This window comes from Tachypleus tridentatus, chromosome 9 (genome assembly GCF_004210375.1).
Source record: "Tachypleus tridentatus isolate NWPU-2018 chromosome 9, ASM421037v1, whole genome shotgun sequence".
NCBI lineage: Eukaryota > Metazoa > Arthropoda > Merostomata > Xiphosura > Limulidae > Tachypleus > Tachypleus tridentatus.
The window spans coordinates 50053637-50077123 of record NC_134833.1 but is presented as its reverse complement, the minus strand read 5'-3'; the positions used below and the strand labels follow the sequence as shown (position 1 = coordinate 50077123).

The 23487-nt window shown below is 33.4% G+C and overlaps 1 protein-coding gene across 7 annotated transcripts in view; it reads right to left on the bottom strand.

Annotated features, from left to right (window-relative positions):
* Nucleotides 1-23487, bottom strand: part of LOC143225216 (roundabout homolog 1-like) — a 200333-nt gene that overhangs the window by 135127 nt on the left and 41719 nt on the right. For 6 of the 7 annotated variants that reach the window (XM_076454231.1, XM_076454237.1, XM_076454238.1 and 3 more), the window contains exon 1: nucleotides 490-646. The exons of the other annotated variant lie outside the window; for it this stretch is intronic. In XM_076454231.1, the coding sequence (XP_076310346.1) occupies nucleotides 490-574 (85 nt within the window). In that variant the 5' untranslated portion in view covers nucleotides 575-646. Of the gene's footprint in view, nucleotides 1-489; nucleotides 647-23487 lie in introns of those variants that run through there. 7 annotated transcript variants of the gene reach the window in all.

Here is a 23487-nt window from a genome sequence, read left to right as displayed (position 1 = left end):
ACTTGTTGTCACTTCCGAGGAAATATATTAGGTTTTATTTTTTGTAATCTCCCATATTTTGTGTCATTTTGTGGCCTTAAACTATTTAATATTTAGTAGACTGTTACACATGTTTCGTTTTACTGAGAAATAATGGATTAAAACATTTTATACAAGAACTATAGAAGGCCTTACAGGCGTGCGAATGAAATATGTAGGTTTGTTTAATGTACGGAACATATTTTTATAATTTGCCTTAGTAAGCCATTGAAGAACTCTCATAAACCAACCCAGTTAAAATGAATATACTTGCTTCTCCGTAATTATTTTTTCTGAAACACAGTTTTGAATAATAAAAGAGACGCGAAACTTTAAATAGACTCATATCGATTGTCACGTGTAAAAATAGATTTCAGCACACAAAAAAAGATTACCTCAAATGTTCCTACACGGTATAGTTTTAAACAGATTGGATGGGATTAACTACTAGGGATATGGAGACCAACTTACATGCGGAGGCTGCTGTAATCCAGTGACCGAAGAAGAAACTCCACTGAAGTGAAGTTATGAGAAACACTACAAGTAAGCCACACATGGCGGCAGCATGTCGGTAGCACAGTGATACACCAACAAACTGAGCTCTGCTCGTGAACTGAGTGTTAGGTGCAAGCGAATCTAGCTCCTTCTCTAAAGGAAGAGTCGACTCTTGCTGAGGGTGGATATGACGCCTTAGGCAACGGTATGAAAAACTATTTAATATTCGACTTTGATTTTTTTTTTAATTTTGTAAAATCTTTGTGTCACGAGCCACGGAAACATAAAAGAAGGAATTTTGGACACTCTGAAATCTCTGTGATATATTAATGTGCTTAAATAAGTATATTTTAGGTTGCCTGTAATAATTCATTAACGATAATGAAGGGCGTTGCACTGTTCGAAAATAACTTCATAGTTTTTTATAATAATTGAAAATCGATCATAATTTCATGGTCCAAATATAGTCGTTGGAAACTGTTAAAGCTTTACGTAGAATTTTCTGTTTGTAACACACATATATATATATATACATATATATAAATATATGCAAGAGTGTTCTTGTGTCTTATACACTTTTATAAGTGACAGAAAGCTGGTGTCATATACCTTTCTTTAAATTTATATATCATAAAGTTTGCTTCTGTTTCATACCTTTGTTCACACTTATATATGAAAAATATTCTTATGAAGTATATCTTTTTATACAGTTACATAGGTGAGAGTGTAATGGGGTTGCATACGTTTCTTTACACTTGTATACGTAGGAGTTTGCTCTGCAGCTTTCTTCATACTTATAAATGTGAGTTTACTCTTGTCTTGTATATGTGTATTTACAGGCATTTATCTGAGATTTCTCTTGTATTGTGTAACTTTCTTTCAGTTTATGTATTTATGATATGGCTTTTTAGTTCTATACCGTTTTTACAATTATATAAGTGAAACTGTTTTTAAGTCATATACCTTTCTTTACAAACATATAAGTTAGAATGTTCTTGCGCTGTATACTTTTCTTTATGTTTATATATATTACCTTTTCTCACAGTTGTATATGTGAGAGAGTGTCTTTATTTTATATATTGCTTTGCAGCTATATATAGGAGAAAGTGTTTATGTTTCGTACTTTTTTACATGCACATATGTGAGAGAGTGTCTGTGTTCTATAATTTTCTTTACACTAATATACGTAAGAGTTTTTGTGATGAATATTTTTCTTTACACTTATTTATGTGAGCATATTCTTGTGTTTTAGAACTTTATTCACACTTAGATATGTGAATGTGTTTTTGTGTCTTGTACCTTTCTTTAAATTTATATACGTGACATTGTTCTTCTGTTCTATACCTTCTTTTAAATTTGTCTGTGCGAGCATGCTCTTGTGTAATATACCTTCTTCTACACTTATGTATGTCATCGTGTTATTGTGTTGCATTCGTTTTTTTACACGTATATACCGGACAGTTTTCTTGTGACGCATGCCTGTCTTTACAGTTCGTGTGAGTGTATATACCTATTTTCATACTTATGCATCTGACAGAATGTTGCGTTGTATACCATTTTTTAAATTTATATATGTGAGAGGGTTTTTGTAAAAATGTATTTCAGGACGGCTGGTATACGTATTCAAGCTTTTATTAAAATAAGAAGGTTGAAACGTTGTTCTTTACTTCATGTTAATAAAAGTTTTAATACCCATACAAATCATTTAGAAATACATTTTTACTTCAACTGGGTTTCTCGTCATCACGAGGAGTGTTCTTGTATTGTATACCTACCTTAACTCTTGTGATGTATACCTACCTTAACTCTTGTGATGTATACCTACCTTTACATTTTTATATGTAAGAATATTCTTTTGTTGCACACCTTTTTTAAAATTTATATATCTGAGAGAGTGCTTGTATTGTATACCTCCCTTTACATTTATATACATTGGAATGTTCTTATGTTCCATACCTTTCTTTACACTTATATAGGTGAGATTGCGTTGCATATTGTCCTTCTATTACTATATGTAAGAATGTTACTGTGTTGCAAAATTTTCGTTATACCTATATCGTCTTGATTGTTTTCCTTTTTTATAACTTTCTTTACACGTATCTATCTGAGAGTTGCTTCTGTTGTATACGTTTCCTTACTCTTACTTATCTGAAGTATTGTATACCTTTCTTGAAATGCATGTGTGAAAATGTTTCTTTATTGCATACTTTTTTTACACTTCTATATGTTATCACACTCTCATGTTGTAATCATTTCTTTACACGTCGGCCCGGCATGGCCAATCGTGTTAAGGCGTGCGACTCGTAATCTGAGGGTTGCGGGTTCGCATCCCCGTCGCGCCAAACATGCTCGCCCTCCCAGCCGTGGGGGCGTTATAATGTGACGATCAATCCCACTATTCGTTGGTAAAAGAGTATCCCAAGAGTTGGCGGTGGGTGGTGATGACTAGCTGCCTTCCCTCTAGTCTTACACTGCTAAATTAGGGACGGCTAGCCCAGATAGCTCTCGAGTAGCTTCGTGCGAAATTCAAAAACAAACAAACAGTTCTTTACACGTATCTGCCTGTGTGTGCTTGAGTTGTATACTTTTATTTGGATTTATATACATGCGAGTGTTCTTATGTTCTATACCTTTCTTCAGAGTTTCATACGTAAGAGAGTGCTTGCATTTTACACATTCTTTTGCACTTATATATGTGTGAGAGAGAGATTATGTTCTTTACCTATCACTATGTTTATAATACTCGAGAGAGTAATTATGATTTAGAATCTTCATTACAGTTGTATATGTGAGAGCGTTCTTCTCTTTTATACCCTTCTTTATACTTGTATATGTCAGAGTGTTCTTTTTGTTGTATAGCTTTCTTTACAATCATATATATATATGAGAGTGTTTTTGTGTCTTATACCAATCTTTACACTTATGTATGAGAGGTTACTCTGTGTTGTGTACCTTCTTTACACGTATATATCTGAGAGTGTTCTTGTGTTGCATATCTCTGTGTATACTTATATGCGCTAGCATACTATTTTGCTGTATACTTTTCTTTACTCTCACATACATAAGAGAGTGCTTGTTTTGTATTTCTTTCATTATGTTTAGACACATGAGAATGCTTTATACATTTTTGAAATCTCTATATGTGCTTACATTTTATACCTTATTTTACATTTATGTGTGAGAGAGTACTTATGTAGTATAACATTCTTTACATTTATATATTTGATAATGTTTTTTCGTTATACACCGTTCTTTACATTTCCATCTGTGAAAGTGTTCTTGTATAGTATAATTTTGTTTACAGTTATATATGTGAGAGAGAGTGTTTGTGTAATGTACATTTTTTACATTTATATACGTGAATGCTCTTTTATATGGGATACCGTTTGTTTATCCATATATATGTGAGAGTTCTTATTTGGTATCCCTTTCTTTACTCTTATATGTGTGCAGGAGAATGCTTTTGTTTTGAACCTTTTTTACACATATATATGTAGGAGAGTGCTATGGTTTCGTACCTTTCTTTACATTTGTGTATATGCAGGAGAGTGCTTTTGTTTTGTACTTTTCTCTGCACTTATACATATGTCGGAGAGTGCTTTTGTTTTGTACTTTTCTTCACACTTATATCCATGATTGTTCTTGTTTTGTATAGCTTTCTTTCCACACATGTATATTTGAGGGAGTGCTTGTCTCTTATATTGTCTTTTACACTTAAATATGTGAATAATTTTGTGTTCAATAATTTTCTTACACTTAGATATGTGAGAGAGTACAAATACTTTATATCTTTCTTTACACTCATACAAGTGAAAATTTTTGCTTTTTCTTACTGTCTATCTGTCTTTACATTTATCTCTGTGATATTTTCTTGTGCTGGATACTTTTTTCATACTTATATATATAAGATTGTACTCTTGTATTGGATACGTTTCTTCATATTTATGTATTTGAAAGTGCTCTTGTGTTCTATTTCTTTTTTTACACTTATATGTTTGAGAGTTTTCTTGTGTCATAGATTTTTCTTTACACTCGTCAATGTGAGCGTATTCTTGTATTGTATACCTTTCTTTACACTATATTTGAGAGTGCTTTTGTGTTCCAGCAGATAGCTCGATGTGGCTTTGCTATAACAAAACACACACGCTTTTGTGTTCTCTAGTTTTCTTTATGCTTACATGTGAGAGTTTTCTAGCGATGTATACCTTTTTCGCAGCCATATACGTGAGAATGTTTTCATGTCATATATGTTTCTTTACACTTATATGTAATATAATACTTGTGTTGTATATCTTTCTTTACACTTATATATGTGAAAGAGTGCTGTTTCTTTCTCAAAACACGTATCTGAGAGTTTTCTTGTACTTTGTACCTGTCTTTCCATTTATATATACCAGTGTTATTTTGTTGTATCCTTTTCCTGACACGTATTAAAGTGAGAATTTTCTTGTGTTGCATACCTTTATTGACACTTGTCTTTGTGAGGGTACCTGTTGTATTCCTTTCTTTTTAAATTTATATGTGTGAGAGTGTTTGGTGTTGCATGCCTTTTTTACACTTATATGTTTTAGCACATTCTTGTGTTGTATACGTTTAAACGTGGTAGTTTTATTATATTATATAACTTTCTTTACATTTGTCTGTGTTAGGTTACTCTTTTTCGTACCACTTTTTATCCTTATATATGCGAGAGAATGTTTGTGTTGTGAGACATTTTTACCCTTGTTTAAGTGAGAGTGTTCTTGTATTTTACGCCTTCCTTTAAGTTAGAGTGAAACTGTGTTATACACCTTTGTTTTTGCACTGTATATTTTCCTTCAGACTTATATATTTGAGAGTTTTCTTATGTTGTGTATATTTTTTTAAAATCATATATGTATGTTTGTCAAGTACACCTTTCTTTATACTCATGTATAGAAGAGAGTGCTTGTGTTGTGAACCTTTTTTAACTTGTTTATGTGAGTGTACTCTTGGGTTGTATACCTTGCTTTAAACGTATATAGATGAAAGAATGCTTGTGCTTTATACAGTTTTCTCACTTTCGTAGATGAGTGTCTACTTGTATTCTATACATTTCCTTACATATATGAACATGTGGGATCTGTGTTGTATCCTTTTACTTCCATACCTTTCTGTACACTTTTACATGGAAGAGTGTTCTTGTGTATTCAAATCAGGGAGTTCTTGTTCTGTATACATTTCTTTACACTGTATGTGAGATAGTGGTTGATTTATTTATATAAATTTGCTTTTCTGTTGCTGTATATATTTCTTAATAATTGTCTCAAACAGTTTAATATTTCAAACGTTTCGTGTCTCCAAATTACGTACGTGTCTTAGAATAATTTCACGGAGTTACTAGAGGACTTTATATGTATATCGATTATTATAAAAAAAAAATATGCTGATTAAACCTGAACACTGTAATTAGAAATTGTATAAACACATCTTGAGATATACAGCTCAAGATCAGTGATTGTACAGATAGACATCTGAACTGGGTAGCACGCATTTTACTGAAAGTTATAAGGCTGCGTCTATTAATAATTCTATGTAACACAAAATCTTTAGAAGACTGTTTTAAGGAATTGGTTTCATCGTCTGGAACTTTCAAATAATAAATTGAAAACAACTTTTATTTTAGAGTTAACTATAGTTTTAAGGATTCTGTTTTGAGTATGAAACTGTCACCAATGTGCATCTAATTAATATTTATTGTATTTATTTCTTTTTTTTTTTTAAACGTCAACAACTATACACGTTTAACAAATGAATATATATATATATATGTGTGAGTGTGAGAGAGTTATTTATTTCACTAGAAAGTGCCATTAAATTTATAAAACGATGATAAAGTATTATAGTAAACAAACACAATTAACATAATACTTTGAAATAAAACAGTTTGTGTTGATTACATGTTACGTTTCACAAAATGTTTCAAAAATAAATGTTTTGATTTTGTAATGAATCTTACAAAATATTTTAAAATTAAACAATTTGCTTTGATTAATAAGTACATTTCACAAAATGTTTCAAAATTAACACGTTTTGGTCATATGATGCATTTTATAAAATATTTCAAAATACGCTGGTTTGGTTTAATTAAGTACTGTACTTCGCAAAATGTTTCAAATTTAAACGAGGATTTTAGTAAATATTTCGAAACAAAGGGATACGATTTAATTACATACCGTATTTCACCGAATACGTTAAAATTAAACGGTTTTGATCAGATACTGCAATTGACAAAATACTTCATAATGAAAAGTTTTATATTAATTATAAACTTTATTGAAGAAAATACTTCGAAATGAAGCAGCTTGTTTTATATACTACACGTTATAATTCATAATCTATTGAGAAATTAGAATTCCACTTAAGTAAAACATATAAAAAACATTCCAAGAGAAGATAATTAACATTTCGATAAACTAATTAATACACTACTCATTATACGTGACTTTTTAATATACAAGGCTCTGTTTATTTTTTATGCAGTTAGTCGTTTATTATAGCATTCTACTAACAAATTAAATCAGCAAATTATCCAGTATACCGTAAAAAAGTAATATATATATAGAGCCAACTTCATTAACATCAAAACAAGTACAAGTACAAAACAAAAACGTATTGGGTGTGTGTGTAAGACTATGGTTAGTATGGAAAGAACTACATCTAATCATTGGAAATACATACTCTCGTAATGTCCTCTGAGGTGAATAGTTCGTATATATATCGTCTTACTATCCAAGATTCCTCTTTTATTCTTGTACATATAAATACATTCTCATGTTAGAAAAACGTGAACACTTATGTATTCATTCTTACGTCACATAGATATGTCTACTTATATATTTAGGCCCGGCATGGCCTAGTTAAGGCGTCGTAATCTGAGGGTCGCGGGTTCGCGCCCGAGTCGCGCCAAACATGCTCGCCCTCCCAGCCGTGGGGACGTTATAATGTGACGGTCAATCCCACTATTCGTTGGTAAAAGAAGTAGCCCAAGAGTTGGCGGCGGGTGGTGATGACTAGCTGCCTTCCCTCTAGTCTTACACTGCTAAATTAGGGACGGCTAGCACAGATAGCCCTCGAATAGCTTTGTGCGAAATTCCAAAACAAACTTATATATTCATTTTGATTTTACACATATCTGATTATTTATATATTCATTCTTATGTTACTTATCATTGTTTACTTATATACTAATTATGGCATTATATATTTCTGTATGTTTACATTTTTCATTTTGATATCACACAATATGTTTATTTACATCTTCCATCTTATATTATTCAGGTCTGTCTATTCATATATTTATTTTGATGCTATTCAGTTCTGATTATTTATCCATTCAGTAGCCCAGTGGAAAGTCTGCAGGTTTACAACGATAAAAATCAGGTTTTGATACTTGTGGTGTACAGAACACATATAGCCAACTGTGTATATTGGAGCTGAAAAACAACCAATAAACCAACTATTTATTTATTTCTAGGCGTATTGTTGTACATTCGTTTTTACAGTAAACTATTTTGTCTATTTTTACGATTAATTCCCAGAAAACCAGCTTTTTTTATTGTTTCAGCTATTTCTACAACATACCCATGTAACTTAATCACTAACACTCGAATAACTTGTAGTTCCCAAAGCCTAGCCAGTTACACAGAATTTTAAATAAGAATATCCATGACTCATGTTCCATCACTGCAAAATTACATGGTAGTAGGTAGCTTTAGCAGTGTAGTCGTAAATTGGAAGTACAAATACTATTATACAAAGTACCTATACAAAAGTACTCAAAAGCTTTAGTTTAAGTTATTATGTTATAGAGTACTTGTTTGACTTAGGATCGTCTTCTTTTTTATATTTTTCTGTAGGTATTGCTTGTTTTCCTCGTATACACAATACCTTACTATTTTATAATTATTCAAACATACCCACTAATCCAACTAGGAAGACATTTTAGGCTAGACACTCAGTTATTTTCATTTGGATTCGAGAAGATGGTTTTGATTGAACCTTTGCTGACCAAAATCCAATTCTTCTAAAGAAGTCGAGATTCCACAGGTCACCAGAAACAGGGGACCTCCTTGGGTATAATGATCTCATATATCAAATTAATAACCTTCTTGTGTCAGAATGAATTGTGTGACCAAATGATTGTCTCAGTGGGCTACAACACTAGTATCCGCAGGAGGAACAGATTTAAAACTTGTCTTTTCTCGCCATGTCAATCTGATTCTCTTCAATCATCAATATGCCACTGCTACTTCATCCGGAATAAAATGTACGACATTTTGATTTGTGTTCCGCTGTAATATTTACAATACAACTTTAATGGATCACTGTGTTCAAAAAAGGAAACTGAGACCAAGTATGTACAGTCAACAGTTCCTTAAAACATTTATTCTTGAAACCAGCATTAAAATTCAACACTGAGGTTAAGCGAAACTCAATCTTAGAGGATCCATGCGCTTCTACTTCAGAATGTACAAAATGAGGTCATAACATCAACGTTGAAGTTTTTCTAACAATTTTTGTCATGTTTCGATCAAACTTGAATGTAAGATAAATATATAAGCCACGAAAGCGTACGAGAGGTAAAATATCTATCTGCCTGTATGAATTTGTGGACGACCAGGCTGATTTTAAGTTCGCTCTAAAACACAGCCTACTCTGATCGAAAGTTATTATTAATTGTTATTGTAAAATGCAGGATAGATAATGAGGGAAAATGCACTTGAAATGGATAAGATTGTTTGGTCGAAGTTAATCACAAAGCTACACAATGGCCTATTTGTGCTCTGCCTTTCACGGGTATCAAAATCCGGTTGCTAGTGTTGTAAGTTCGCAGACATTCCATTGTGGCACTGAAGGACATGCAATGGATACGTGTCAAGTATATATTTTCCGTCTTTATGATGAGTTAGTTGAAAATTAAGCTTGTTATAGCAATTCTGATAAAACATTGTTAAGGTATTCAGTTTTGACCTGAATTGCATATTTATATGTAAGTGTTTTTTTTAGAAGATTTCTACAACCTTCATTTGATTTTCTTAAATACGTGTGTTAAAACTCAAAAACCTTATTCAATACTAAACATAGCACCGAAAATTGCATTTTTGTTTTAAATAAAAACATGAGACAAAAAATATTTGTAAACGTGTATGAAATTTTATGTGTATGCGCTTCTTAATGGAATATAATGTCACATGTACAACAGTCAGTATTATGCAAAACAAATGGGGCGAACGATAGCTACTTATCATATGTATTGCGTATCTCAAATCGAATAAGATTTGACATATTGAAAAACAAAAAGTTATAAGAGTACTTTGCAGTGAAGACAGAATGCTTTACTTAAAGAAATGTTCTTTTTCGAAAATGATGGCAATATTTGCCAAAATATAAAATAACTTGCAAATATCAACAAAGCGATTAAACTCTATAACAAAACTCTCGACTAAAATAAGTTTAGGTATTTATTCAAAGACAACATTAGAGAATAACTAGTCATGAATGTCCTTCATATATAAATAAACATTATCAAACGTTAGTATTTTCGCCACTGTTGGGTTTATTTTAGTGAGGCTGTTGTGCTTAGATACATTATGTCAGACAGATAAGTACTTGCAAAATTTAGATTACGCCAATATTAAGCAGAAAGTAAACTAAACACAAAAAAACAAACAAACAAACAAGCCAATAAAAGCTAACAGGTAAGACAAATACTTATTCACAATGTCCCCCAGTGGCTCAGCGGTATGTTTGCAGACTTACAACGCTAAAATCCGGGTTTCGATACTCGTGGTGGGCAGAGCACAGATAGCCCTTTGTGTAGCTTTGTGCTAAAACAAAAACTTATTCACAATAATGTTTTTGTCTAATACTAAGCTGTTGTGTTAATTTTTTAAAGCTATTTAATAGGATATCTGAGCTCTGTTTTAGCTTTGCAAGTCTGTAAACTTTGCACTGACCCACCACGAGAACTGAACGGTTTCTTCTTCGTTATGACGTCTAGTTCCTGGGATAGGAGAGGCTTTGCAAATACGTCCGCCTAGCGTAAGAGGATCGGGAATAATAATGTTATATTACATTTTGAAGTCAAACAATGAGGTCTTCAGGTGGTACCCCAAAATCATACATTACGTATGTAGCACCGAGAACAATAATATTTTATTGTATTTTCAACTCAAACAATGTCTTAGTATGGTACTTCACAATCGTTACATTACGTATATCGACGGCTATTTAAAATAACATTTACAATGATGATGGCCTACGTTATATTAAAACGATTTTGAATATTCAAATCATCATGTCACGTGATAACTACAGCAATATAAAGTCACAGTGGAACAGCTTGTATCAGAAATACATTTAGATATTGTTTGGCGTTGAAGCTAATGTGATGCCACCAAAAATGCATTGTTCTGGGGAAAGGCATGTTGCAACCTTTCCTAACATTTTTACGGGTGAGAATCCACAAAAAGGAAGGTCAGTGACAAAAAAGCCGTCCATGTGGCTCAGGTAAAGGTATGCAACCTGATCTCCATTTGGAAAAACGTTACACGTTTCGTGCATACAAGGTGTTTTCAAGGTATATAGATTCAATTATAGTAGACTTTGACTGGAGAATAAAATTGTTATTCATACTATTCCATTAAAACAAACAAAAAACATATGAGTAAAGTCGACAGATACAACGCTTATGAATTCATTTTCAATCGAAAAATTGAAATAGGAATGTAGAAATCCACTGACTTCCTACACCAGATGAATTATGGAAAGAAGCAGGAAGTAAACAGGAGCTTTTGACAGGATAGCTTTATAAAGGAGATGTTTGCAATAAACATTAAGCTGCAGGGCTATTGTTAAGATGGACAGCAGTCAAGAAATCCAACACCAGATGTGCTACACGGACTGAAACGCATAGTGAGGCTCTTCATTAGAAAGAGAATCTTCAACTCATACCAACTTCTCTAAGTATCTCTGTCACCACCTTTAGATGAACGTGTCCTGACCGAGTTGTTTCGGGTTCCTTTGTTGTAGAGGTTGGTTATGTCTCACGTTACATTATATAAGATAGTGTAATACAAATGACGTTAAAAATTACTGATTTCAATCTTTTAATGGCGAAAACAATCGTGTCAATGTACTCCATTCGTAAATAATGTGATGCCAATGGTGAAAATATACTCTTAGTGATTGTTACTAAAACTACGTATGTGAATTTTTTTTTGAGAAACATCTGCTTATCGTTGAAGTGTTCCTTTATAAATACTACTAAACACTTATTGTCAGTGATACTATTAACATTGGTTTGTATATATCACCATCAAGAAACGGTCTTATATTATAACGGCGTTTTACCTGTAAACTTAATCTGTATTTCGTGAATAACTTGATGAAACACAAGGTTTTATCATAGATAAAATAAGAATGCTAAATATAATTGACGGTGCTGCAACAGCGGTACTGAATTAATTAAGTCCCAGGTTTAATTGTTTCTTAACAAGTTTTATTTTATCATTTTAAGTAGCTTTATTGCCTCTTAATGGTATTTATAGATTTTATGATGAACATTAATAACTATAAAACACTACTATGGATTATAGAAGTTGAAAACAGACGAATATAAAGTAAGTCATTCCTCGAACAGTAGGTAGTTTCACTGCTAGTATTTATTTACTTAAAGACCACCAGTAGGTGGTTTCACTACTGGTATTGATTTGTTTTAAATCCACTAGTATGTGATTTTACTACTGGTATTTATTTGTTTAAAATCTACCAGTGGATGGTTTCACTACTGGTATTTATTTGTTTAGCCCGGCATGACCAGGAGGGTTAAGGTGTTAGACTCTTAATCTAAGGGTCGCGGGTTCGGATCCCCGTCGCACCAAACATGCTCGCCCTTTTGCCATGGGGGCATTATAATGTGACGGTCAATTCCACTATTTTTTGTTAAAAGAGTAGCCCAAGAGTTGGCGGTGGGTGGTGATGATTAACTACCTTCCCTCTAGCCTTACACTGCTAAACTAGGGACAGCTAGCACAGATAGCCCTCGTGTAGCTTTGCACGAAATTCCATAACAAACAAACAAACAAGTTTATATGTTTAAAGTCCACAAGTAGGTGGTCTCGCTACTGGTATTTATTTGTTTAAAATCCACTAGCAGGTAGTTTCGATACTGGTATTTATTTGTTTAAGATCTACCAGTAAGTGGTTTCACTTCTGGTATTTATTTCCAACACTGGTAAGTTCGAGAAGTATCCCATTGTATGGAGTTTAGAAGCTATGACGCAGATGCGCAACCAACTGATGTTTTATGAATAACGATACAGAGGTTATCAATATGACATAAAATTGTTCCCTTTTGATTTTTGGAAGAAAGAAAATGTCAGCATTATTTGTTTTGTACCGGTGCTTAGAAATAATGTGCATCTAAATGTATCCATTCATTTAATGTATACCATCTAATACATTTAGTAGTGACACATGATTAGCTCTTTAATATGTTCTACTTTTCACCGTTGAAAATAGTGTGTTTTTGGCCTAAAATTGTTTTACTGTAATTTATTAATAAATAACCTTTTTTATGCTAGAGAACTTTACTGCCTTACTACTTTGACCTTTTATTATATATATGTATGGTGCTTTTTTATTGATATTTCGGAAACTTCTAAGAAATACTGTATATCAGATGCCAAGGAAACATATGGTACATGCAAACACAACTTTTGGGCCAATATACCACGTGAAAAGTGTTCCATAAATAAGTAACCGGTGGACGACGGGTTAATGTAAGCATATACATAAATGTTCTTAGGTCCCTTCATACAGGAAGTTTAGTTAATGGCTGAACGTCACCACTGTCTGTAGTCTGAGCACGCTGCTGTTAACCAGGAACTTGTTTATATGTACACATGCTGCACATGTGTGAGTATCTGAGGAGGCAAGGACCTCACTCATGCCATGATTTTTATCAGAAAGTATTTGCTCCTAATAAGTTATTTTTTATATGTTTTCGGGTGTAAAAAAACTAGCATGTTCGGATCAAAACTCATTTTACGAATAGGTTAGAAAACACAAAACATTTAATTTATTCTACGTGTTAAACTATCATCCAGGTTTCTGTACCAACTAAAGGACGAACCTTTGGTGGGACTATTCATTAACTATGTAAGAATGAATCAGCGATATTCAGTTGTTATTATGTGAAACAAAGCGGATGAATAAATGTTCACCCATCATCTTGGAAATTGTATTTATTTCCTTATAACTTTTTCTTCTTTTTTCCACAGTTCTTTTATACAGTAGTCCCAATACATATATTACGTAGATCAGCAAATATTGGGTTTGCTGTTCAAAGATTAAGGCACCACATGACATGGGTCGTCCATAAATTGATTTGTTGCATCTAGCTTTTCTAATGATAGAAAAATTCAATAGAAAAAGAGTTTAATAAATTAAGCTCGTAATGAGTAATTGTTTGAGCTATTTGTCAAACTTAGAAATTTAAGAACTTCGTGATTGGACACTCTAATTCTGAAGAAAAACTTTTTATTAACAAGAGTAAGAATGGACTGAAATAAAATCAATGTAAAATGTTTAATATAACTAAAAATTAAGAAATTCATTGATAAAAATTGGTGGCATGTTTGCTTTCAGCCATCAATAAAAATATAATTTTAGTAGCTATTTTTACAATACAGTTTAAATTACAGTAAAATTAGCGTCTAAGCAGTTTCAAGAAATAAAGGTTTAAAATATGAGAACGTTAAAGAAATAACTGGAAAAATGACTCAATGTAAACAAGAAGGCTGAAAATGGGTTATTTCATGTAAAAAGCTTTAAATTTGATCAACGATTTAAAACCATTAGTAAAGCAAAGTTGTTAAAACATACTATAAGTTATCTTTCTATTTACATTAACAAGGCTTAAAATAAGCTTGCTCTAGCAAGTGGCTCGTTCGAACATTGAATTCGAGGATTCGTGGCTCTCGTCTTTACTGCAGTGAGTTTTCTAATTCAAAATTAAGGATAGCCATTCTTAGATAGTCTTTGAGTAGGTTTGCTCTAAACCAAAAATTAGCCAGAGTGCCTTAAAATATCAAGAAAGCTGCACAAGTTGTGATATTTATTTATCAGTAGTCCAGCAAAGTACGAACGATTTTTTCAACTTCTATCCTACGTTCTAAGTCTTGTGCTTATGATTTGCATTTTGTATCATCATAAACCCAGCCAAATAAACTGGAACATCAGATACGCGTAATATTACGTAGGTGAAGATGTGAGGTTAGTTGGACAGCTGAGTAATATAAAAACTCGCAGTACGAACAACGAATAAAATAGTATAGACAGCTGGTTTAAACCTCAGTGTCAAAATACGTTTATTTTCCAATTAGCCTGTCAGCCGATACAGGCTGAATTAACTGTAAAAAAACATAACTTGAGCGACTTGAAGTATCCAAGTATCTCTGCTATCATTAAGCATGTCTATACAGTCTATATTTTTAAGGAGAAGGGGCAAATCTTGCAGCTGTTGTCCTCTCAGGGTAGGCTTGCTAACTTCGATTCAAATCATAATGTACCAGGGAGGCAGTAACCCAGAACTGTTCGTGTTCAGGATGAAATCTATTTTGTTTTTCATGAATATAAAAACTTCTTAGGGAGAGAGAAATAAACAAAGGCCACAAGTATAATCCTCACGAGATTCAAATGCACGGAAGTTATTATAATACAACAGTGCCTGTAGATATTCCAGTTTATTAAAACTGTTTTGGTTTCAATTCGAGTAATGTTTTTTTATAGTGGTAAGGATAGGTGGTACAACATTTGTAATAAGTAATATTAACAATGCGCATATAGTATTATCAGGCATTTCTACTCGAGATATATCGTAGCCTCTGCTTCATTATTATGAGCACATCCCTTCCAAATAACACCTGATTCTTATTGCTCTGGTACTTCCAGAGGTTATATTTTAAACAAACACTACAAGTCTCAACTTTTGTGAATTTTCTGGTACTTATGAGACTACATTCCTACTGGTATGACTATTTTAAAACTTTGTACTTTCAGGTGCACTCATTTACCTTATAGAACAGTGATGCAGACAATAGGAGGAAAGCAGAAAATGTTATGTGGAACTAAACTGAATTTCTGTCTCAAAGTGATGTATAAAAAGACATTAAAAATTCATCCGAGTGCAAAGTATTTTTTTTATTTATGTTCAAAACAAATCAGACTTCTACAGAAGTTATGAAATGGATTTCACGGAGGTAATGGCTATTTATAAAACACCACATCATTATCTTTACCACAACACTTGTGTTATCCACATCACATCTAATTGTTCCATAAGTGAAAATGCAAGGAACTTAAACCTGAAAATGTTGTCAGTTCTGTACAAAGATTACTCAAGTATAGTACAACACTATGTTAAGCCATATAGCCCTCTGCTGACATCTTTTATGAAGGAGAGTTCGAGAGTTCAACAACACTTAAGAGGATTAAACCTCTGACAATATGTAAGTACAAAATGGCAAGTTATCACGTAACATGACCAGTTTTCTATTGTAAAAATCTTTACACGCGTATATGTGTGAAACATTTCAAAATCTTAAGTAATTATAAAATATTCGACTGTTTGTTTTGGAATTTCGCACAAAGCTACTCGAGAGCTATCTGTGCTAGCCGTCCATAATTTAGCAGTGTAAGACTAGAGGGAAGGCAGCTAATCATCACCACCCACCGCCAACTATTGGGCTACTCTTTTACCAACGAAAAGTGGGATTGACCGTCACATTAAAACGCCCCCACGGCTGGGAAGGCGAGCATGTTTGGCGCGACTCGGGCGCGAAGCCGCGACCCTCAGATTACGAAGAGCACGTCTTAACGCGCTAGGCCATGCCAGGCCCCATATTCGACTGTTACTATAACAAAGAAAGAGCGTATATTTTGCATACCTTAGCTGTTAACTCAAAATGATAATTTTCTTATTTGCATCGTATTTCTAATCGTGCATATTCATTAACACTGAACTAATAAGGGTCTTAGTTTTATGAGATGAATAGTATGATATATTCTAAGTATTTTCGTACAATACATTATATTTTAGTGCTCTAATATTCCTGATGCGGCATATGTCACAAAATACCTAAAGAACGTGACGAGTTTTACTAGAAAGATGATTCATTATGTGTGTGTGTTAGCATTTATCACTCAGAAGTTGCTGGTTCGATTTCCATATTTTTTTGTGTGATAACGGGAAACAGTACAACCATGTATATGAAATATTTAGTTTTGGAACTTTTGGCCAAAAAGCAGATAACAAAAACACCCTTAAATAGGGCAAATTTCCACTTTTTGTTTACAGACTTTTGGCTGCCATCGCTCACAGTTGGCTGACTCGATTACAGTTACTTTTTTATATGGTAACCATAAACTTTCTGACGATGTACAGAGGCTAGTTTGTTTTAGGTTGTTTTTTTGTCAAAGAAGAGTGATAAAAAGACCCTTGAAATAGGGCACATTTACACATTTTTGTAGACTTTTGGCTTTGAATTTAAAGATACAAGTACTTAATCGGTCAGTAAGTCAGTTATTACCTCCCACAAAGCAGTGTGCAATAAGCATTTAATGAGATCATTTGGGATTAAATAACAAACGAAAGAAGGATGTGGAACATTATCTGACATTGTTATTTATACAGTTTTTGCTTTCTTAATGGTTACCATCAGTTAGTATATATAAAGCTTGAAAGAAGATTTATTAAAAGTTAATTTAAAGTAGGTTTTTATCAGAGAATTTGAATATAACTTTTCAGGCCTATATTTTGGATAGTACAAATCATTTCCAAGCAATTCTTTCATCGAGTACGAGAACTAATCATTTGGGTTTCACTTATAGCAGCTCAAAAAAGAAGTCATGAAAGTCAAAATACATATCCAGATGAAGTAATTGTCTGTCTACTACGATTTTAGTGAATGAGATGCCTAGAAACCTTATAAGTGTAGTGAGTGTTGGTATAATAAGCCTAAAGTAAAGATATATTAGAAGATCACCGAGATTAGAGTCAAATGCATAAAATTACTCAGAAATATAAAAATATTAATTATATTTTGAACTTAAATTGTGTCTGAATTAAGTTATTTTCTCTTGTACCACCGACATTTTTATTGACAAACAAACATCTTTAAACATCGAATACTTTAAGTTGATTATTTCCAGTTTCGTTTCGCATACATGTTGTTACATATTTTCAATACGTAGACTAACAGCAATATTAGGTTATACTTTGGTTGCTAAACAACATGACATAGAAGCCATTGTTGGAACATAGTACTGTATTATCAAAACGCATTGGTTTTTCTACATATTGTAAGTTGTTAATCTAACTGATTTTATCAATAATTATTCTGTGGTTGGGCTAGCCCATCATTTTTGGCGGGCAATAGGTAAATATATATATACTTACATGCGACACGATATGTACATGCCAGCGGGCATTCAAACGTTTCAGGCAAAACCGAAGTTATGAGAATTTGCATGTGTGGTTTAAATATATGTGTTTATTTTGTTGTCTCCGTATTGAACCTAAAACCTGTCACGTGGTAGTTTAACGTTTTCTCACCAGAATTATAGAATTAGTCCATTAGAAAATGTTGATAATATATTTTGTGAACATTTCAACTCATCATATTTCTCCTTCTCGTAAACAACTCTTGATCATGGATCTTACTTATTTCAGGGTTGTAGGTAGCCCCACACTGAGCGCCAGATTATCTGTGGTAAAGTTTCTATATCTCCTAGGTTTGCTAAAACATTAAACTACGAGTTCAGATTCTGATCTTGGGATCTTGCATTGCAGGCGTGTACCCAATCAACTGAACTGAGGGATTAAGCTACATCTTATGATCCTTATTTTGGGATCTTTAAAGGCAGGTGAGTAGCATTGTCAACTGAGCTAAGGAGTTAAATCACATTTTAAAATCCTGATCTTGGGATCTTGTACGCTAGAAGAGTACACTATCAACTAAACTAAGAGATTAAGCCACGTTTTAAGATCTTTATCCTGAGACCTTGAACACCAGGCAGGCACTCTTTCAATTAAGATGAGGGATTAAATAACGCTTTATGATTCTAATCTTGGAATATTGAAAGCCAGACAAGCGCTCTAGGAACTGAGCTAAAGATTTAAATGATGTTTTAAGAATCTGATATGGGGATCTGTTCCTGGAGCCGAGTGCAATATTAACTGAGCTAAAGAAAAACTCACGTTTCAAAGATCTGATCTTGGGATTCTGCACGCCAGGAAAGTACAATATCAACTGAGATAAAGGATTAAGTTACAGTTTAGGAATTCAAATTTACTACAGTTAATTATAAGAGATTTTTCTTCACACTTTTCTTAATTAAACCTTTGCAGGTCTCTCGCCACAGGTATTTAAATAATGCTGTATATTTAGATTAGCAATCAAGCATCATTTTGGTGTAATAATTCAGTACACGTAATCCTTCTTAAATGTTTCATTAGTAGTGGCGTACTTTAACTACAACAATTTTAGTAAACATTTTAATTCGACGTTACAAATGTTTCTAATTGTTAGACACAATTAGTTTGTAAGTGAAAGCTAATTATACATTAATACAAATGCTTTGCGTGAGGGTTTCGCAAAAAAAAGTTTACGTGTGGAAAAAATCTGTGCATCTATTTTAATTTGGGCAAGAAGTGAGCTGCGAGTCCAAGGGTTTATGGCTTGTGGCTCACTGCCGTAAAAATAGACTATAAGACGATAATCCAACCTCACTATTTGGTTGTACCAGAGTAGTTCGCCAGTTGACAGTGAGTGCTCCTATAGTCTATCAGTACAAAATTAGGGTTTAGAAAGCTTAAATAGTCACTTTGAAGCTTCGCGCGAAGTTTCTGAACATAATAATTTTTTTTTAAAGTTACAGCTCTTGCTATCGAGAGAGTCCTAGCAGATAGGTTAAATCAACTATGACTACCGTTGCATATACTCTACTGTTATTATTGTGTTTTGTGCATCAGTTTCAGGCAGATTTACAAATGTTTGCATAGCGCCCACGACACTAACCAGATACCACTGTCCCGAGAAATACGATCTCGTGCAACGTGTAGTAGGCTCGGCATGGCCAAGCGTGTTAAGGCGCGCGACTCGTAATCTGGAGGTCGCGAGTTCGTATCCCCGTTGCGCCAAACATGCTCGCCCTTTCAGCCGTGGGGGCGTTATAATGTGACGGTCAATCCCACTATTCGTTGGTAAAAGAGTAGCCCAAGAGTTGGCGATAGGTGATAATGACTATCTGCCTTCCCTCTAGTCTAACACTGCTAAATTAGGGACGGCCAGAACAAATAGCCCTCGAGTAGCTTTGTGCGAAATAAAAAAAATAAACAAACAAGCAACGTGTAGTATATTTTTAAAGTAACTGCACACATAGTAATTGTGTTACTGTGTGTTTGGATAAATTAGATTTAGATTCCAAATTTTAGAGATATAAGCTTACCTCTGAGCCACCAGAGGACGAGTTGTGTTGAAGTGTTAACAATGACAAGTTTATGAAAGCACAAGGTGACTTTTTATTGGAGTAGCAATACACGATATTGGTTATTATTAATATATATCAGGTTGCATATCTGAAAGTTTAGGCTTAGCTGCTTGAAACTACGAAGGTTTAGGCAGCTTGTATACTATCGAGCTTGGTTTCTTTGTATTCATTTCTGATCTGTCTCATTGATGATAACGACAAATCTGTCAAACTTGTTTTCAAGTGTTTTTACAGGTTAAGTTAATCCAAGACTTCAACATTTGTTAAATTATATATATGACAAATTATTGGACATTAAAATGAGTTCGTTGTTGTTAAAGATAAAAGATTTATCTTATAAGCAATTTAATACCAAAACTACATAATGAATAACGTTAAGATCAGTGAATATTCTCTATCAACAGTTAATGAAAAAATATTTTTATTGGGTCTTTCTAATCAAAAATTGTTTTGTTTTTGTCTCAAAGCGTATGTTCAAATTCTTCTCTTAGGTCCTGGTGCTGGGCAAAGCCTTGTATTTATTGTGCTCGAACCCTGATTTCGATGCTCATGGTTTTCGGCAAACTGGTGCCGGATAAACACAGTCCGCTGTTTAGAGCTGTTAGTGTGCCAAGAGGGTGAAGATCAAATGTAACCATACAAGAGCAGTCCAAGAGTTGGCAGTGGATGTTAAAACTTTAGTGCTTTTTGTCTACCTTGTCTTTTCCGAACAATATGGTTATTTGTTTAACTTTGCACGAAATGTGAATTCTAAAAGAAGCAAATATATTTTTTGCTTGCTGTTAGATAACATTTGTTTGTTATTGTTAAACGCAAAGTTACACCATGGACAATCACTATTCTGATGAAAACGGGTATCGAAACCTAAGTTTTAGCATTATAAGCACGCAGATTAGTTGTTAAGCCACTGGGAGTGGGAGATCTCCTTCCGATCCCTCTAGTATTCAGTTATTATCTGCTATTAGGTAAAACGTATTTTCTTAAATATTTGGAAAATTTTAACTTGGCTAAACTTCTACATAAATCATTGAACTCACATACGAAGATGATTGCCATTTATTATTATTTGCAGTATTTGCTTCGCATTACACTGAATCAGAAACTTCAAGATACAGCTGTGTTTTGTTATTTAGATTATTAAAAAGGAAGATATATGCAGGATTAAATAAACATATGCTGAAAGTGGGTGTGAAGGTGAAGAAATCTTTATATGTTTATTTGCTTTCTTTATCGATATTTCTGTAAGCCATTTCTTCTAAAAACTTTATTGAAGAGGTTGAACATTGTATTTCAATTTATTTCAGTATATAGCATATAGGATAATCTTTTGTAATATCTTATGTTTTACGTTTATATGTGTCTTTATATGTGTCTTTGTATGTGAATTATTTGTAAATGTTGTTATTTAGTACTTCACATTCAACTCGACCATTTTCAGTTTTCTTTGGTGAACATGAAGAGAAATTTTGATGGATTGATAGATAATAGAAATTTGAATGTTCTATGTTTCTAATTAAGCACAAAACTACATAATAGACTACGTGTGTTTTGCCTACCACGGATATCGAAATCTGGTTTCTATCATTTCGTAGTCATATTGCTGTCCAACTGGAGTTCTGAAACTTCTCTGTACGTATCATCTGAGATCATGTTTTTAATTGCGAAACCATTATATAGCACTTTGTTTATATCTTACATTTAGCACAAGGAAACGTTTCTAACCCTCAGTAAGTTTTGTGTGTTTCGAATGTAACCCACAGCTACACATGTACAATGTCTATCTTCAGTGACAGACAAGAAAGATGGCAACTATTCAATAACACACACCGCTAAATTTTCAACTACTCTTTTATCTTTTACTAACGAATGGTGGTATTGACTAGCACATTACAATGGCTCCACATGGCATATTCGGTGTGACAGGGATTCGAATTCGCGACCTTTATATCCAGGCCAGCGAAACCCCCTTTTTAAAAAGTGGAATATACGAGACTTTCATCTTCTCTGCTTTATGCCAGTACAAATATGTAAGAATGGCTGAGATAAGACAGTGAGCAGACAGACTGGTGTTTTAATGATACTTTGGGAAGAGTCTCATTTTTACTGCTAAAACAATTTTTTGGAGGGATGAGAGAAGAGAGGAACTTAACTTATACAAACCGAATTAGGGACTTACAGCAATATCACAGTGAACGCTTCTCATACAACAACTGAAAAATTTACTTATATTTCATATATTTCTTTTTTCCCTGCGTTTATATTTAGACAAAGCAGATGGCTATGAATGTACAAGTACCTCTTTCCATAAAATGTAGAACAAATAAACTAGTCTAGAGCTCGTGATTGCCGCCACATGCAGCTTGTGTGGCACTAGTTGGCTTTCTCTACCTAAAAATAAAGTCCATTGATTTTTGCCAATATATTCGTTCTACTGTATGTTCATCTGAAAAAAAAAACAATTAGAACAACAACAACAAAAAAATGCCAAACATAAAAAACGTTAAATTTAATAACATTATTTAATATTATCTTCTCATAAAGCAGCATGTTGTTTTCAACTTACCTATTTAGCTGCACTGATATTGCTTTTTAAACTTCACAGCCGTTCATAACGTATAGTATATTTTAATTATATGCAATCAATGAGGTGTTAAGCTAAACATAAAACCCAGCTTTAAATGCTGATTATGTGATTGATATTAAGGAATAAAATGGCGAAACTAGTGTTCACTGTCTTGTTTCATTAGATGGTTAGCTCACGCTAGAGGGTGGATAAGTTTGTTTTTTGAATTTCGCACAAAGCTACTCGAGGGCTATCTGCGCTAGCCGTCCCTAATTTAGTAGTGTAAGACTAAAGGGAAGGCAGCTACTCATCAACGCCAACTCTTGGGCTTCTCTTTTCCCAACGAATAGTGGGATTGACCGTAACATTATAACGCTCCCACGGCTGAAAGGGTGAGCATGTTTGGCGCGACGGGGATGCGAACCATGCCGGGCCACAGAGGGTGGATAAAGCATTCAAAGTGTAATGTATTTTCTAATTTTGCATTAGTGAATATATGTTACATGATTTCGTACCTTTTGTAAAAAGAATATATTTTACAACGGATTCAATCAAGAGTCAACAGCGATGTTTTTTCTTGAGGTTATCTTTCGTAATAACTAGCATATAACTAACCATAACACCACAGCCTTCGTTCTCTACAGGGTTTCACATGTTCAGGCTCTCACAGGTGATATTAATTTAGCTTTTGATCTTTCTGTTTTAGGTTTAAAGATACACTACAACTTTACTAATTATTGTAATTATAAAGAGAGAAGAAACATTCTTCAACCAGCCAGAAGTAATGTTTTACAAATTATCTACAACTTATATCGGTCCAGCATGGCCAGGTGGTT